The sequence below is a fragment of the Pleurodeles waltl genome, chromosome 5 (assembly GCF_031143425.1).
Source record: "Pleurodeles waltl isolate 20211129_DDA chromosome 5, aPleWal1.hap1.20221129, whole genome shotgun sequence".
In the NCBI taxonomy this organism is placed as follows: Eukaryota; Metazoa; Chordata; class Amphibia; order Caudata; family Salamandridae; genus Pleurodeles; species Pleurodeles waltl.
In genome coordinates, this window is record NC_090444.1 from 262,535,683 (window position 1) to 262,553,307 (window position 17,625).

The 17,625-nt window shown below is 43.6% G+C and overlaps 1 protein-coding gene across 2 annotated transcripts in view; it reads left to right on the forward strand.

Moving 5' to 3' along the window:
• Positions 1–17,625, forward strand: part of PLEKHH2 (pleckstrin homology, MyTH4 and FERM domain containing H2) — an 812,518-nt gene that overhangs the window by 578,510 nt on the left and 216,383 nt on the right. For both annotated transcript variants that reach the window (XM_069233993.1, XM_069233994.1), the window contains one exon: positions 1,180–1,359. In XM_069233993.1, the coding sequence (XP_069090094.1) occupies positions 1,180–1,359 (180 nt within the window). The remainder of the gene's footprint in view (positions 1–1,179; positions 1,360–17,625) is intronic.

Genomic DNA, 17,625 nt, shown 5'->3' on the forward strand with positions numbered 1-17,625 from the left:
GGCGTCATGTAGGGAAATCCTGTCGGTATCTTCAGTGTCAAAAGGTATGCCATCCAGAATATTGACGGTGAGCTGGAAATCTTACTCTCTTTTGTGACCAGTCAAGGAGATGACCACAGCATAATCACGCTTAGTGGGCAACTGAGAGGAGAAGTGCAGATTTTGACTCTTGAGTGAAATTTTCCCAACAGATCTCCAACTCCATTTCCAAACAGGATTTATTTGTTCAAAAAGATCCAAAGCTTAAAGTAGGGACCCAATTTCAGAGTAATAATGGAAGTCACATTCACTCACTTCATCCACATCCACCATTTTCCTTGTAGAGTTTCACAAGCTTTCAGGGGTTTCGGCTTGAGGCGGCCAAAAGTTACGAGGTTGAGCTATCATGCTTCTGCCTCTGATGAGTTCCACTCTCTTAGTACCATGATCAATCTGAGGTTTTCTACTTCATTTGGGGAAGATGGTGTGGGCCAGATGGTTCTAAGTTGTAAGCTCCTCCATTATACACTGGTTAAAGTCTGAGTTTTGGAGTTTGAGATGGCTACTCAACATCTATTCATCTATTGCACTGAGCCAGTGGTCAAGTTGTGACTTGTTTACAGTTTTCATGTTTTCCAGCATAAGGATAATCTCTGGATATCAGTGTGGTTGTAGTAAGTTAAGATGGAGAGAGACACTGATGAGGTCCTGTAGGACTCTGAAGAAGAGGTTGAACAGAAAAGGTGAAATGTATGGATTGCATTCACTAAGGTAGAGTTAGGCTGATGTTGGACATCCATCAGAAAGTGGCAGATGACACATCTGGTCTATGTGCAGTTCACAGGGGCCTTATATTTACACAATAAGGTGGACAAAACATCCACCACTTTTTGACAGATGTCCTGCATCCAGAAGACTCCCTAAATAAGACCATTAATCTAAAAAATGCTTAAACTATTCTGTATTTATAATTAATGTATTTCTCTTATCAGGAGGATTTATGAAAAAGTTATCTTCGTTATTTGTTTATCAAATGATCCGCAGTGTGACTTATAAAAAATAAAAAACAAACACGAGAATGCTTACTTTATTGTATGTTTATCTAATGATCTGCTGTGTAACTTATAAAAAGTCAACTAAACAAACAATGCATTACAATACAGATAGTTGCTTTTGCATAGTTTGAAGTGTTTTTTTCAGTTTCCTTTAGGTCAAATTAAGCTTTGGGAAGGGAAGGTTGAAGAAGTTGACAGGTCTTGTGATTCCGATGAAGATTATGAAGCCAATGGTCGTAGTTTACTATCAACACATTACACTATTGTGATTCATCCACAAGAGCAAGGACCTACATACCTTCTCATTGGATCCAAACATGAAAAGGTAAATATTCCTATCCATAAAAACACTAAAAACAATGACAGTTGAGGCATGCAGCAGAAGTGGGCACAGGCTCGCTCATGTTCCAACCAGAGCCTTAGTGCCTGGTACAGCTGGCTGTGTGTCTGCCCTATCGCACACCTTTTATGTGACTCCCGTTAATTGCCTTGTTGGAGGTCAAACACTGCTATGCTCTACCAAAGCCTTTGTGGAGCATCGCTCGCTCATTCGCCATTGTGTGAAGTAGTCTCAGAACGTCCCCTGCTGCAATCTACAATACTGTTGAATGGGTGCATGTTGAGTGCGCCATTCAGAGGGTTGCTCTCACCTTCTGTTGTTGGCTTCTGATGTGCTATGATTCATCTTAGGCACTTGCTTCTAACGGTCAGTTTAATTACAGGTAATGTAATAGGCAATGGGAGCTTTAGGTTTGGTGTGCAGATTGAAGGAGGTGGTTGTGGATTGCAGCAATACTGATGAGGATTATGAGGAAAGCAGTGAGTTCAAGATTGCATGTTGCCTTGTTATCTTGCTATTTTTACTGAAGAGGGTTTAAACATGCTTGTGTCAGAAATGTTGATGTGACAAGCCCCTGAAATTGGTGAGGTGGGATTCTATTAACATGGGATAACAATGCCAATACTATAGTAATCTGAGATATCATTGTCAATACTCCATTATTTGCTACATCTGCCTGGTGTGCTTTCTCCTGCATTCTCCTGCTTCCTTTTGTACTTATTGTGTGAGTGAAAAAATTAATAGCTGGTAGTAACCCATTAGTTTTGCTTGTGCCTGGGACATTTACACATGGAACCAAGTAAGGGATTTTCAACCGGATGTAGTAGAACAAATAGAAAGAAGATGTGTGGAAAAGGATAAAGAGAAACCTCTAAGCATAATATTATACGTGCATCACTCTTATCAAAGTCTGAAAGAATGTGTTGAGAAACTAATCACATAGATATTACTGAAGCAGGCCATGTACCAAAAATGAATAGATTATGCTTAAAAAATGATTGCATTTGGGAACACATCAAGGAGAGCAGGCAATGGTTCCCTGGATCCCTGATTACTCCTTGGTGTTTGCAGCCAGGAATATGAAAGTCAGCTCCTTCAGCCATCAATATGGCCACAGGTAGGAGAAAAATGGCTATGGGTGCTAATTGTTGCAGGTGCTCCAAGGAGGGATAGAGGAATGAAGAGTCTAAATAAGGGTATTTTGGAGATCATAGTTGTAGAATGAGGTTTGGGATGAGTCACAGAGTGGAGGCAGAGGAGTATTAGAGGATGTTGAATTGAATATATATTGGGAGAGATATAGGGTGAGACATAGATCAGTACATCGGAAAGAGTCAAAGATTTTTTTTCTACAATAGGTTTATATATATATATATATATATATATATATACATATATATATATATATATATATATATATAGATAGTGTTAGACCTGACATGCCTTAGGGTGGTCACCCCTAACTTTTTGCCTGCCTCCCTCCACTTTTTGGACTGTTTTTGCTGGCTTTTAGACTCTGTCTTTAAACATGGTAACTTTGGATCATACCCAATTGGACTATTTAATTTACTTACAAGTCCCTAGTAATGTGCACTATATGTGCCTAGGGCCTGTAGATTAAATGCTACTAGTGGGCCTGCAGCACTGGTTGTGCCACCCACGTAAGTAGCCCCTTTACCTTGTCTCAGGCCTGCCATTGCAAGGCCTGTGTGTGTAGTTTCACTGTCACCTCGACTTGGCATTTAAAAGTACTTGAAAAGCATAAACCTCCCCTTTCTCTACATATAAGTCACCTCTAATGGGTGCCCTAGGAAACCCCTAGGGCAGGGTGCTGTGTGGATGAAAGGCAGGACATGTAACTGTGTAGTTTACATGTCCTGGTAGTGTAAAACTCCTAAATTTGTTTTTACACTATTGTGAGGCCTGCTCCCTTCATAGGCTAACATTGGGGCTGCCCTCATACATTACTGAAGTGGTAGCTGCTGATCTGAAAGGAGTAGGAAGGTCATATTTAGTATGGCCAGAATGGTAATACAAAATCCTGCTGACTGATGAAGTTGGATTTAATATTACTATTCCAGAAATTCCACTTTTAGAAAGTGAGCATTTCTTTGCACTTAAATCTTTCTGTGCCTTACAATCCACGTCTGGCTGGGTTTAGTTGACAGCTCCTTGTGCATTCCATCAGACACACCCCAAACACATGGTACTCAGCTTCACTTGCATACATCTGCATTTTGAATGGGTTTTCCTGGGCTGGGAGGGTTGAGGGCCTGCCCTCACACAAAGGACTGCCACACCCCCTACTGGGACCCTGGCAGACAGGATTGAACTGAAAGGGGACCTGGTGCACTTCTAAGCCACTCTTTGAAGTCTCCCCCACTTCAAAGGCACATTTGGGTATAAAACAGGGCCTCTGCCCTACCACCTCAGACACTTGTTGGAGAAGAAACCTGAACCAGAACCTGCATCCTGCCAAGAAGAACTGCCTGGCTGCCCAAAGGACTCACCTGACTGCTTTCTACAAAGGACTGCTGCCTTGCTGTTGGCCTGCTGCCTTGCTGAACTCTTGCCTTGCTGCAGAAGTGCTCTCCAAGGGCTTGGATAGAGCTTGCCTCGTGTTCCCTGAAGTCTCAGGACCCTAAATACTTCTTTTGTTCAACTGGACTCCTCGTGCAGCGAAAGATTTGACGGACAGCTTGCTCCACGGTGAAAAATTCACCGCACGCCGACCCGGGATGACGCCACTCGACATCGCAACGAAAAGATCGACGCGGCGCCTGCGGTTCGACTGGAACTTCGACGCACGGCCCGCCTGGACAGCGTCGCCAGACTTCGAGAGAGGAAATCGACGCGGCGCCTGCCGTGAGGGAGAAAATTCCACGCAGCCAGACAACAAGCCCAGGATTCCACGCACAGACCCCGGGACGTTTGAAACCCTGCGACCCACAGAGGAGACTCTCCAGAAATCGACGCAACGTCTTCCCCGCGTGAAAAATAACGACGCAAGTCCGTGTGTGAAGGGGCGAAACCGACACACACACCATTTTCCACGCATCTCCTCCTCTTCACTCCAAACCAAGTACTTTGTGCTTGAAAGAGACTTTGTTTGCTTTTTAAAGACTTAAGACACTTCATATCACTTTTCAGTGATATCTCTACAATTTCTTATTGCATCTTTTATCGTTTTGATCTGCAGATATCCAGATAAATATTATATATTTTTCTAAACACTGTGTGGTGTATTTTTGTGGTGCTATATAGTGTTATTGTATGATTTATTGCACACATACTTTACTCATTGCCTTCTAAGTTACGCCTGACTGCTCAGTGCCAAGCTACCAGAGTGTGGGCACAGGGTAATTTGGATTGTGTGTGACTTACCCTGACTAGAGTGAGGGTCCTTGCTTGGACAGGGGGTAACCTGACTGCCAACCAAAGACCCCATTTCTAACAGATAGTTAGATAGATAGATAGATAGATAGATAGATAGATAGATAGATAGATAGATAGATAGATAGATAGATAGATAGATAAGTACACAGTGAGGAGACAAATGTATAAGGAAGAGAATATATTGAGATTTAAAGTAGTATTTTATAAACTCAAACTTTCAAATGTTGCTGTACTTTAAGCTATTTTTTTTTTAGTTTTTATAACTATATATTTTATTTATTTATTTTTTATTTATATTTATATGTTTCTCAATAATTAGTGAAGCACTTGTAGAAAAAATAGTTATGATACTTTTTACATATTGTGATAGATAAATAAGACAGAAACCATAAGCATCTATTCACATAACAGACAGTGTAGGCCAGAAAGCGGGGTAGCGTAATATTGAGGCATTCACCTATGTCGTTTAGGACCGAGTCCCAAAAGCAAGCTATTTTGGGGCAGTCTCAAAAGATGTGGAGCAATATGTCCGATTGGCCGCAATGACGCCATCACTGGCGGTCCTGTGCAGGGTTGCCCCTGTGAAGATTGGGTATGCCCCGTCGGTTGGTAGCTCAGGTCCCTATTTATTCTGGGGCACCCATCGGCCCACACAAAGTTTTGAAGAGCCCTTTGAAGGAATCAAAGAGTTCCCAGGGGTGGAGCCCCCAAGAGATTTTTAAAAAGATACAGAACCCATGAGAGGAGCATCATTTTAACAGCTGCTAACATTCCCAGCCATGAAAGGCGTTTAGAGCACCATAACGCTAGATCCTTGACCACTTGTTGGCATAGTCACCTATAGTTAAGGGATGCGGTGGGCGCTATTGATGTCAGTGCATTGGGCTCGGAGGCAATTCGCAAGGAGCCTTCTGCATTTATTACTTCCAGTGTAGAAAGTTTGTTTAAAACGGAGGAGCTCATATTCGGCTCTGTTCATTTCTAGCCCTGGCAACTGTTTCCTGGCATCTTCCAGCTGCCACCAGATCCTTGGAGCACCTGCTTGTTAGTGTATTCGCTCCAGCTCACCTGGTCGAGCAAGTGCCCTCTCTTCTCCCTACGGGATTTACTATCCACAGAGGATATGGCCACAAATTCTCCCAATAAAACTGCCTTCAGCACAGCCCATAGGAATGAGATACCTTTTCCTGTTGTGTCGTTAAGTGTCAGGTATGTTTTAAGAACCCCTTGGATCTGAAGGAGCACATCGGGTTTGTGTAAAGGTGGTGTGTGTAGGCGTCAGGAATAATGAGTGGATGTCAAGGGTGGAATGGTCAAGTCTATAGAAAGTGTGGCGTGATCAGAAAGGGAGCAGGACTCAATGCTGATTGAACTCACCATATCCTGTACATCTTGTGTCCTGAGAAAGTGGTCCAAGCCTTTTTGTAGGATTATGTAACTTCCAGATATCCCTAAGGCCGAGGTCTTTTAGCCAGTGTATCATGTCCTCTGATAATGCCCCGTGCTCCACTGCCGCCATGCCATGCGAACCGTTCTAGATCGTTGTTGAAGACTATGGTAAAGTCCCCCACCCCAGTAAAACCGTCCTGCAATTGAGATTCAGGATGTTTCCTATCGCTCTGCATACGAAAGGCTCCTGTCCCTCATTAGGGGCATACAATGATCCCAGGACCAGGTCCTGGCCACCCACTTGCAGTTGGTGGGCTAGAAGTCTTCCTCTGATTTCAGCTATCTTTTCGATTATGGCCCCATGGAATTTGCTGGAAATCAGTATCCCCATCCCTGCTTTCTTGGAGGGACCAGATGAGAAGAGTTGGTGTGGAAACGAATGGGAAGTGAGTCAGTGCCAGTCAGCAAAAATCAGGTGGGTTTCTTGGATGAGGAATAATCTGTGCCCCAGTCTGCTCCAGATAGGACAAAGAGCTCTCCTCTTAAAGGTAGAGTGGCGCTTGGGACTCCCTAAACCTGCTGGGCCCAAAAGAGGACCTAAAGACGTTGTTGCCTACACCCATGTGTAATGTACTGCGCGAAGGGCCTAAGTGTGGATATTAGTCCCGAACTACCTTAACATAAAAAAACAACCTTAATGAACATAATGTCTCTGGTGTCCTCGGAGCCCTGAGAGGTGCCTCCAGGAGACCGGTGGGAACAGGGACGTTGGTTAGACAACTTTCAAACTTTGTTGTGCCGTCTCAAAATGAAGGGGTCCTCACCCCTCGCTCTTCCCTCCAGGTATCAGCAAGCAGGTCTTATCCAGAGAGTCATTTGTCAGAGTCTTGTGAAACTGACTTAGGGACAGCTTTCCTCTCCTATGCGATGGTCTCCGGGACAGGTCGGAAATTCCCTGATGACAAGGGTCTTCTTCTTCCTTTGCAGTGCCCGAACCCACATCGGAGGAACCAATAGACTGACCCTGAACTGCGGTGATCCCCAAAACCTCTTTCGCAGCTGTCAGGAAGTGTAGGTGATGGACCCTCATGGATTCCGTGAAATCGCTAAGCTTCACCATTGGCAGCACTTTATCACTCTTACCTCACACCAGCAAGCTAGCCCATAACTCAAACGTGACTCTACTGAAAACTAAACTTCTTCTTTGACCCAACCAGCTTAAAACTCCACTCATGCACCAGTAATTACTCTGTATCACACTTTAGGAATATGCCATTCCAGCTGGACTTCTCCCATACTCTGATTAAATTAAAGATTGTGTTCCATGCTGTGGCTTGTATTGTATCTTCAAATACAAAATTCAGGCACATTACACTGGTAGTGAAGGAACAGCACTGACTTCCAATCTAGCCAAGAAAACAATTATTAATCTGCTGCCTGATATTAACATCTCTACATCGGGGCATTCCTCCATTCCCTCTAAGATTCTTGACCATAAGGAGCACGATCACTTTATACCTGTAAACCCCACATTTATGCCACCCCTGGCACTGAAGCAGTCATTCACCTCTGCTGCTTTCTTTTTGTTGAGGCTTGCACAATCTGTCATTTGAAAATCAGAGATAAAACTTAGTGGAGAAAATGTCAATAATAATAATATGATAAGTTACTGCTTCCACCAAAGCACATTACGTAGAACATGCTTATATATAATAATGATTACCTAGTCAAAATTGATACTTAATGTATTGACATTGAGAGGAAGAAAGAAACCTGTGACCCTTAGACCACAGCCAAGTGTCAGTACAGAGTTATAAGCTATTTTATCTAATGGGATGCTTAACGATAACTGCAAAGTTTGGTTGCTTCATGTGCTCTAAGTAGGGCTTATCCAGGGGTGCAGAAAAGGTTTGATTCTTTCCAACCTAATGCGGTCAACACACCTCATCAAAAGCAGGGGTTACTAAATACGAAAAGGGTAGGGAACAGGCATGGCTGTAGGACTAGTCGTGACCTTTGAAAAATAACCACAAATGGGACGTATGGGAATAGGCAATGATCAATATATGATTGTGGGCGATGGATAAATCATTGTCATCTTGAAGGTACTCATTCTCGCAGATGAAAATTGGATCTTAAGTGTAGTTCATACTGTGACAGCTAATCCTCGACCTGCGGCGCTGGAGGGATTGAAAGATTCATGGTCCTGGCGAGGGAGATACTGAAGTTAGAAGTGAGAGCATGGCGTTCGATACTCAGACTGGGCTCTGTCTCTTGTAATCTAATCTTCAGAGCACCCACTTCCCCTCTATCGTGACACATTAACACATACATTTTCTGTGCTAACAGTGCCGCATTAATGCACAGATTTGCCCATTTCCTCATTCCTGCAATAACACACATATTTATCTGGTTTAAACAATGCCACAGCAATGCATATTTCCCGTGGCTTCCACAGTGAAGCTTTAATGCACATATTTGTCCAATTTTTACATTGCCCAAGTAAACACACATTCTCAACTTACATAAAAACTCATGACACATACAAAGACTGCAACATGCATATAAGAACAGAGACCGGTACGCAGACAAGCCGGGGTCATACAGAAAGGTGCGCTGGTAAGCACAAAAACACACACACACGTCGAAAGTAGACTTGCAAAAACAGAGTCATACAAAAAGTCCCACAGACAGGCACACCGATATATCAGTAGGGATACAGACACATCAACAAGAACACAGAGGCAGATTGGCACGTAGAGATAGAACACAAAGCCAGATATATTGATCCTCAGACAGGGGCATATACAGACAGAGGCACACATGCACAATGATATGACAGGGGCGCAGACACAACACACACAGACATACACAAGCAAGCACACACACAGACTCACAATCCCAAATGCATGGTCACACTGTCATAGTATAGGGGCATCCTGTTTCAGCCTGGCCTTTCCCCATTATCTCTTGTTCTCAAGGTCACTCTAGTTTCTGGGTAGCAGTAAGTACATGCAGTCACTGTGACATGCACAGAATAGCATTGATGCAGGTGGCAAAACATGCAATTATTAAACTGAAAACATAGGTATGGATCCATACCTGCATTTTAAATCACAGATTCTACAGTGGGTGTGAGTGACAGATGATCTCTAGGTTCTTACAATTTGCCCCTTCTTAGCACATTTCTCTCTCCTTGAACATGTGCTAACATTTTATTTTTGTTTTCAACTCCGTTGGTGTATGACACCTCTACACTTTTAGTTTTAACATTATGCATACTATTAACATACAGGCAGTATCAACACCATTCATACATATAGAAAAGGAAAGACAAGTTTTACCTTCTTTTTTACTCGTTCCATTTTGATTGGGAACACTATCAATTAATTTAATCTGCTTTAAACATTACTACGTTTCCCCGGATTATTTAAACCATTAGTAACTTTTTGCAATGCATACATATTTTAGTCAAATAAGCTGTCTAAGAAAACGATTTCCATCTTGATTTTCTCTATCTCTTCAGTTATTCCATCTGTCTCAATCTAATGATCAAAGTACATTTAACGCATTTCTTAGATGATTAGATGTTAAACACTTTGGTACCTTTATTAATGTATGTCTACTTTCTGGCCCTCATCTCGACCCTGCCTCATAGTTCTGCAGACTCCACTGGTGCTTTGAGTCATGTATTAGGGCATCTCTTCAGCTCCCCCTCACAGTCGTAGCTTTAGGTTTGTCTCCTTGGAAGGGAGCAGTTCTCTACTTCCTTTTTGCTCCTCAAGACCAATGGGGGGTCTTGGGTGTCTTAGGGTGTGGGGAAGGTGACAACAGCGTACAGAATGGCAGAGCAGCAAAATAGAAGGTAAGATGATCATCATTTTAAGAACTGCTTTCTGCCTACTACTAATAGGTATCACATTTTAAGTCACTTGAGGCATGCACCGCAATTTTCGACCTAGTAGTTTAGTGTTCCCTTTGTGTTCATTGATCTATCGAACTAGGCTCCATTATGTATTCAATCCCTCCTTTGTTTCCCCTAAATTTGTGCCTCAAGTGGGCACTCATTGGGAACTCTAGGGAGAAGGGGTCTGAGAGGGCCAGAAAAAGGAGGAAGAAAGTGGTTAAAGAACCTAAAATCAATGCCCCCAGTACTTCTGCAAGAAATGAAAGCCAACACTCTCTCCCATACCCACTTCCATAAGGAAGTTTGTCATAAAGCATTTCACCTTCTGCACCTTTTTTTCATTAGAGCGCGAAATGGGGGCTCCAGGAGCTCAAGGTGCAGCAGAAGTGTTTTTCGAAGAAGACAATGGTTGGCTTGGGAGCAATCTAGACAATTCACTTTTAACTAATTTAGGGAAGGGCCCTAGACTTTCGTCCTCGTCTTGTCTTAGTTTACTGGCAGGTTCATTTGCTGCAGTGGGTCTGGAGTCTATAGTTCTCGATCTAGTTTGGACTCCCAGTAGATAAGTAAGTCATCTCTGATGGAGGAGTTGCTGGTCCAAGTGTCTGATTTAAATCCGGAATCGGTGGCAGCATTTATTGACATTCAGCCGTTTGCATCATCGTCACTGCTGGACGTCATCTTACGCATGCAAAAGACATGACAGGGAATTTTGGAGACTGCTGTGGTTGTTAGCTCTAACCGAGTTCTTCAGTCTAAACACCCGAAGGAGATTCATACTGAGCCATGTAAAGTCAACAACTGCATACCAACAGTGATGGGTCTGTGGAGCAAAATGTCCTAGCACCAAACATGTCTGAGGCAGGTTCACAATAAATGATAGGGGTGCTCAGCAGGACCGTGACCAGTCCCAGAGTTCCGTATATATTTCTAGATGCCCGAGATTAGTTGGGAAAAGGCAATACAACTATGGGTTTCTTAAGTTTTCCTCAGGTTATTATTATTCAAAGGGATGTAGAGAGGATGACACTCTGCAGGGAAAACTGGAAGGGAAGAATAGTGTAACTTCCAAAGAAGTGTTTGAGGCCACAAAGAGAAAGAAGCTCTGACCACCCTCTTAGTAGTATCACTGTTGTGTCTTTTGTTTCTGGGTTAGTGCAGCCATCAAATCAAGGCAGTAGCCAGTCATCTAGGAAGAGACACCCCACACAAGACCAGGCATTTAAACATAATAGTGGCCCCATGCTCAATGATGGGGAAAGAATTGAGTCTCTGAGGGTTAAGAGTAAGAATGGGGAATTTACCAACCCTGAAGAGATGCCTTCCACTCTTAAACTGGTGATCCGTGTACTGATGTTATATATAATCCACGGGGAAGAAAGCTAAGAAAATTTGCCAGCTGAAGTGTTCTAAAATATTTGCTATATTTCAACAGAACACTTCAGTTTCTGTGATTTCCTCAGGCAATTATCCCATGTGAGGTTTCATGCTGGGGAACTGGGGAAGGAACTAACAAAAATCAACTTAAATTCTCCCATTATTCCTAATATGCTAATTGAAGCAGAAATCAGTTTAGCTGGTGTGGGCCTGGGGATAAAGATCCCTATTAAGAGGAGCATATGATGAAGTGTCCCAGTGCCAACCCCAGCCTAAGCTCAAACTGAGGGTTATTTCTGAGTCAGTTGGAGTTTATTTCATATTCCTCCTTAATAGGGAAAATGCCAACACCCAACCTTCAGAGATATGTTTGGACCGACAGTCCTCTGAGAACCTGAGAGTTGTAATAGCTATAATAGAACAGAGGGATATGGTGGGAGATCCCATAGAAGGGAGCAGAATAATAGGTTTGCCCCGCTGATGCAGTATCAGAACATGCAACAGTGAGACTCACAACCTGGGAATCCTAAACTGGAATATACATGGGTCTGAGTGAATTAAGAGTACCAGTAATCTGGATCAAAGAGTAAGGTTATACCATGAAGTGTTCCTGCAGGAGTCCTGGTAGAGAAAGGACAAAATCATCAGGGGCTTTGTAGCCATAAACAGTACAGGGAGTAAGCAGGGGAAGGGTAGAGCCTCTGCTGGGCGATGACCTTAATCTCCACTAAGGTAATTAAAAATACTCTTGATGTAGTTAATTTGTCCAGTGGAATATAAATCTGACTAGCTGAGCTAGGGGCGTAGAACAAGGAATGTGGACAATTTATATGTATATGTAAGTATATAAATCCATAAAGATGAGTATTGTAGCATGAATAATGGGTTGAGGATTTTGATCAATCTTTTCCTAAGGTGGTGGGAAAATATCTGGAGGATATGGTAATTATGGTTGGGGACTTCAATGCACTTCTGTATTCTAGGCAGTTGGATTAATTGTTTTCAGGAGGCTTTGGGGTGCTGTAATATACCCCCTGCTTCTTTCTCAGTGAGTGTGATTAAGAAGGAGGCCAAGTTGTTGAATCAATGGTTGGCAAATAATGGTTGTTATGTTTAAATATTTGCTTTGAGAATGATACTCTGGCAGCTTCAACAATTCCCTGTGATTGTCAAGCGTGCCCCACCGACTACATTTGTTCCAGGTTGGCAGTATGGACTGTACTGGGACTTTAGAGTGAGTAACTACTAGATTAGCAATTATTGGGCCTTCGGCTGTTCTATGCTTGAAAGAACCTGAGGTGGTCACTAAGGTTTGCCCCTGGGTATAAACTTCCCTTGGAAACTTAAATAACATGCTTTGATCCACTGTATCTTCAGTACCTGGCTGCATATCAAGTTTCTGAATGTATCAATGTTTTTCAAGGTGCGAATGAAAATAGAATGGTGTAGTTCAATATGAATTTAGAAAATTGCTGACTTGTAAATATTTAAACTTTAACACAAGTGTGGTGCAATCAGCTGGTTTGTGTAATGGGGAAAGTTGGTTTGATGTAGCTTGTCAGAAAATGGAAAGCCATCTGAGGAGGGTGTCAGAACAATCCAGGATAGGACTAAGGGCATTATTATGAGTTTGGCGGTCCCACCGCAGGACCTCCAAACTAGCGGGGACGACTGTGGCAGTGGTATCCCCCCAAGCGTATTACAATGTTCCCACTGGGCTGACTGGTGGGAACATTGTAGTATGCGGTTCCCGCTGGGCTGCCTGGCGAGAACAGTGCTACGATATTGGTCTCGGCTCCTTTAAGGGAGCCAAGGCCAATACTGTAGCAACCAGCACCCTCAGAATGTGCACTGTCTGCAAAGCACAGACTGTTGCGCCGCCGCGTGCGGCACGAGCCGCACATTCAGCTCGGGCCGCAGCACGCGGTCTGAAGACGCGCCGCGTCCCCAGCCTGCTGTGCACATTACGAGGCGCCAAATTGGGCATGGGGCCTCATTCTTTCTTAGCGCGACGCGCTTCCAGGCAGGTCTGACCTCCCCCACTCACCTGTTCTTCTTCTCTTCTTCTTTTCCTGTCCTTCATTGTGCCTTCCTTTATGTTTTTTCCCTTTTCACATATTACCCCTCTCTTCCCAGCATTCCTTTGTTCCCTACTCTTTATGGCTCCTAGTCCATTATGTTCTATGTGTTTTTCCCTATCTAAGATGGTGTCCTTGTACTTCCTGTTGGTCGCTTCCTGTTTGTTGGTATTTAAGGGCTGTGAATCTTTCTCTCCTTGCGCTGCAACACTTTCTGTTTGGATGGTGTCTTCACTCCTGCTTCCTCGTATTCGATACTGGCTAACGTCTGTTCCAGTGTTTTTCCTGTACTTTTGCTCTTGTATTTACCTATTCATTTGCTCCATTTTCAGGAACTTTTCCTTTTTGGAGGTTTTTTCCCCTTTCAGGGTTTTTTTCCCTCTGGCACTTCTTCTGAAGGACACGGCCTGCTCTTGGCGTTTCCATTGCCTGCAGCACCGTGGCTACCAGAAAGAGTCGCCCCTACCTGGGCCAAGGCCGAACATCCAGGAATAAGATCCTCGCCACTCGTTCTGCGGACTCCAGGTTAAAGCAGCACGTAAGTCGTGACAGATTGCAGCACCAAATACTCCCAACGTCGTCTAACACCATGGATGATACAGTGGCGGCTGGTGCAGATCCTGATCAATCTCTTCTGGCAACCATTCAGCAACAGGCTCAGGAACTGCAACAATTACGCAATGAGAATGCTGCTTCACGACAGGCTTTGGCTTTCCGCAGTGCAGATGTTCCGGCCATCTCCACCTCAACTTCTCATTTCTCTTGTGAACCAACTAAACTGCGACAGTTCCTTGATGCATTAACTGTGTATTTCGCCTTCCGACCCACCAAGTTCTCCCATGACAAGACAAAGGTGGGCTATCTTATCAGTGCGCTATCCGGTCCTGCCTTGGCCTGGGCAACCCGATGGTATCATCCAATGATCCAGTATTGTCTGACTATCCAGCCTTCGTGAATTGGTTCAAACAGATGTTTAGTCATCCAGGATTGGAGGCCTCTGCTGAAGAAGCATTATGTGACATCCAAAAAGGCTCACAAGATGTCCTCCAATATATTACCCGCTTTCGACAGCTAGCGGCTGAGACAACCTGGGTGGAACGGACTCTGGTGCCTTTATTCCATAGAGGACTTAAAGAGGAGATCAAAGATGAGTTAGTACACCCCACCCGAGTTGAAGATCTTCGTGGTCTGATGGATCTAGCTCTTTCCATCGAATACCGTCTCCAAGAACGACGTATGGAGCAGAGAAAAAGTAGAGGATCCTCCCAGCCAAGCACTTCACGTGTCTTTTTGCATCCTCCTGAGGAACCTAGTCCTCCCGTCAGAGACACAGAAGGTGAACCTATGCAGGTGAATACTACTCGAGGCCCACTTTCCGTCAGCGAGCGGGAAGAAAGACGTAAGAAAGGATTGTGCCTGTATTGTGGTGGTGCCGGTCACATGCTTCGTACCTGCCCCATTTGTCCTCTAAGGCCATCGGGAAACGCCACTTCCCGTCCTCTGTAAGAAGGGAGGGGACAGGATCATCTGCTATACCTTCCATCAGTTCATTCAAGGACAATGCCACAACTTTGTTTATGTTACCTGTGACGTTACAGTTACCTGACGGTCGAGAAGAAAGAACAATGGCTTTACTTGATTGTGGTGCTAGTGGTATATATATGGATAAGACTTGGGCCACAACACAACAAATACCAACACGACCCAAAGAAGTCTTGGAACAAGTTCACACAGTGGATGGATCCTTAATATCCTCTGGTCCAGTCGATACTACCACCTTGACACTAAGTTTACAATTTGGGAACCACCAAGAACACATCTCATTTGACCTAATATCATCCCCCAATCATACTATTATTTTAGGAATTCTGTGGTTCATAAGACATAACCCTTATGTAAATTGGGAAACCCGGACTATTTCCTTGTCCTCACAGTTTTGTCATGAAAACTGCTTTGCTTCAGACACATACTGGTCACCCAAGAGGTTGATGCCTACTGAAATTGCTACCGGATGTTCCATCAATACTGTCCAAGGAGTCCCCGATCACTATCTAGAATTTCAAGATGTATTCCAAAAACCATCCAGACCTGTTCTACCCCCACATCGAGATTACGATTGTGCTATTCCCTTGGAACCTGGGGCGATCGTTCCTTTTGGGAGAATGTATTCACTCACGGAACCCGAAAGGGAAGTTCTCAAGGAGTATCTGCAAGAAAACCTGCATAGCGATCTGATTGTACCATCATCCTCTCCGGCAGGGGCTCCTCTCTTTTTTGTACCCAAGAAGACAAAGGATCTTCGTCCCTGTATGGATTTTTGAGGTCTAAATAAGATAACTATAAAAGACCGTTATCCTTTGCCCCTCATCAAGGATATTCTAGAAGCAGTCAGAGGGGCTCAACGATTTACCAAACTAGATCTTCGTGGAGCCTACCACCTTTTGCGTATCAAATAAGGAGATGAGTGGAAGACTGCTTTCCGAACCCCATTTGGTCATTATGAGTACAGAGTTATGCCTTTTGGTCTCACTAACGCCCCCTCAATTTTCCAAAGATTTATGGACTCTGTGTTTTCTGATCTCTTGAACCATATGGTCGCCATCTACTTAGACGATATCCTTATTTACTCTAGACGTCCTGAACTTCATTCTACTCACGTGAAACAGGTCCTCCAAAGACTCAGGGAACATCAACTGTCTTGTAAACCATAAAAATGTGAGTTTGACAAGACCGAAGTCAAATATTTGGGATATCACCTTAGTCCCACTGGAATAGCAATGGGCCAGGAAAAGGAACAAGCCATCCTAGACTGGCCTTCCCCTTCCTCTATTAAGGAAACGCAATGTTTTCTAGGACTGGCTAATTTTAATCAACAGTTTATTTTTGACTTTGCATAACAAACCAGCCACATAACTCAAACTTTAGGGAAGGAGAATTTAAATAAAGGCTTTGTCTGGGCAAGGGCGGCTGAAACAGCTTTTCAGAGTCTAAAAAAGGCCTTCACTCAAGCACCGATATTGAGACACCCAGATACCAACAAACAATTTATTGTTGTTACTGATGCTTCTGAAAGAGTCATCAGAGCTGCCTTACTCCAACAACAAGAAGATGACGGTCTTGAACATCCTGTTTTCTATTTGTTCCATGTACTCTCTGCATCAGAACAACATTACTCAGTACTAGAAAGGCCCTGAAAACAGCGTGCTTAGAGTGGAGACAGTTTCTTATGGGTTCTAAAGAGCCCTTCGAGGTGAGAACAGACCATCGTAACCTACAATGTTTACGTAATTTTCTATGCCAGAACAGTTGTCAGGCTCATTAAGCTTTTTTCTTCAGTCAGTATGACTTTTATGTCACCTATATTCCTGGATCCCAAAACATACTGGCCAATGCTCTGTCTCGCCGTTATCCAGATTGTACTCCTACCCCATCACAATACCTACTTGAGCCCAGTAAAATCATCGGTGTAGCTCAGTCTTTCCTGGATGAGGTACAACTGGAATATTGCAACCTGTCTGATCAAGAGTTAAAGACCGTAAACCCCCTAATACGTAAACAGAAGGGGTATTATTATTATAAGAACCTGTTGTTCCTCCCTACTAATGGAGTAAGAGAAAAGGCGCTACAAATGTGCCATGATTCTCCGGTTGCTGGTCATAGAGGCATTAAGGCCACGCAGGAACTGCTCTCGTGGTCTTTCTGGTGGCCTACCTGGAAATTGGATGTCGAAAGATACATTCAGGCTTGTCTCATATGTGCCCAAGTAAAAATACCCCCTACTAGACCTGCGGGATTACTACAACCCTTACCTGTTCCACTGGATCCCTGGCACATCATTTCTACTGAATTCATGTGTTCACTACCTCCATCAGCAGGAAACCGGGTTATCATGGTCACAATAGATTCCTTTACAAAAATGGCTCACTTCACTGCCCTGAAGAAATTACCTACCTCTCAAGAACTAAGTCAGATATTTATCCATCATATTTTCCGTCTCCATGGACTCCCACACAGCATTGTATCTGACAGGGGACCTCAATACATCTCCCGGTTTTGGAAACATTTCTGTAGGATACTGAATATCAATATAGCACTATCATCTGG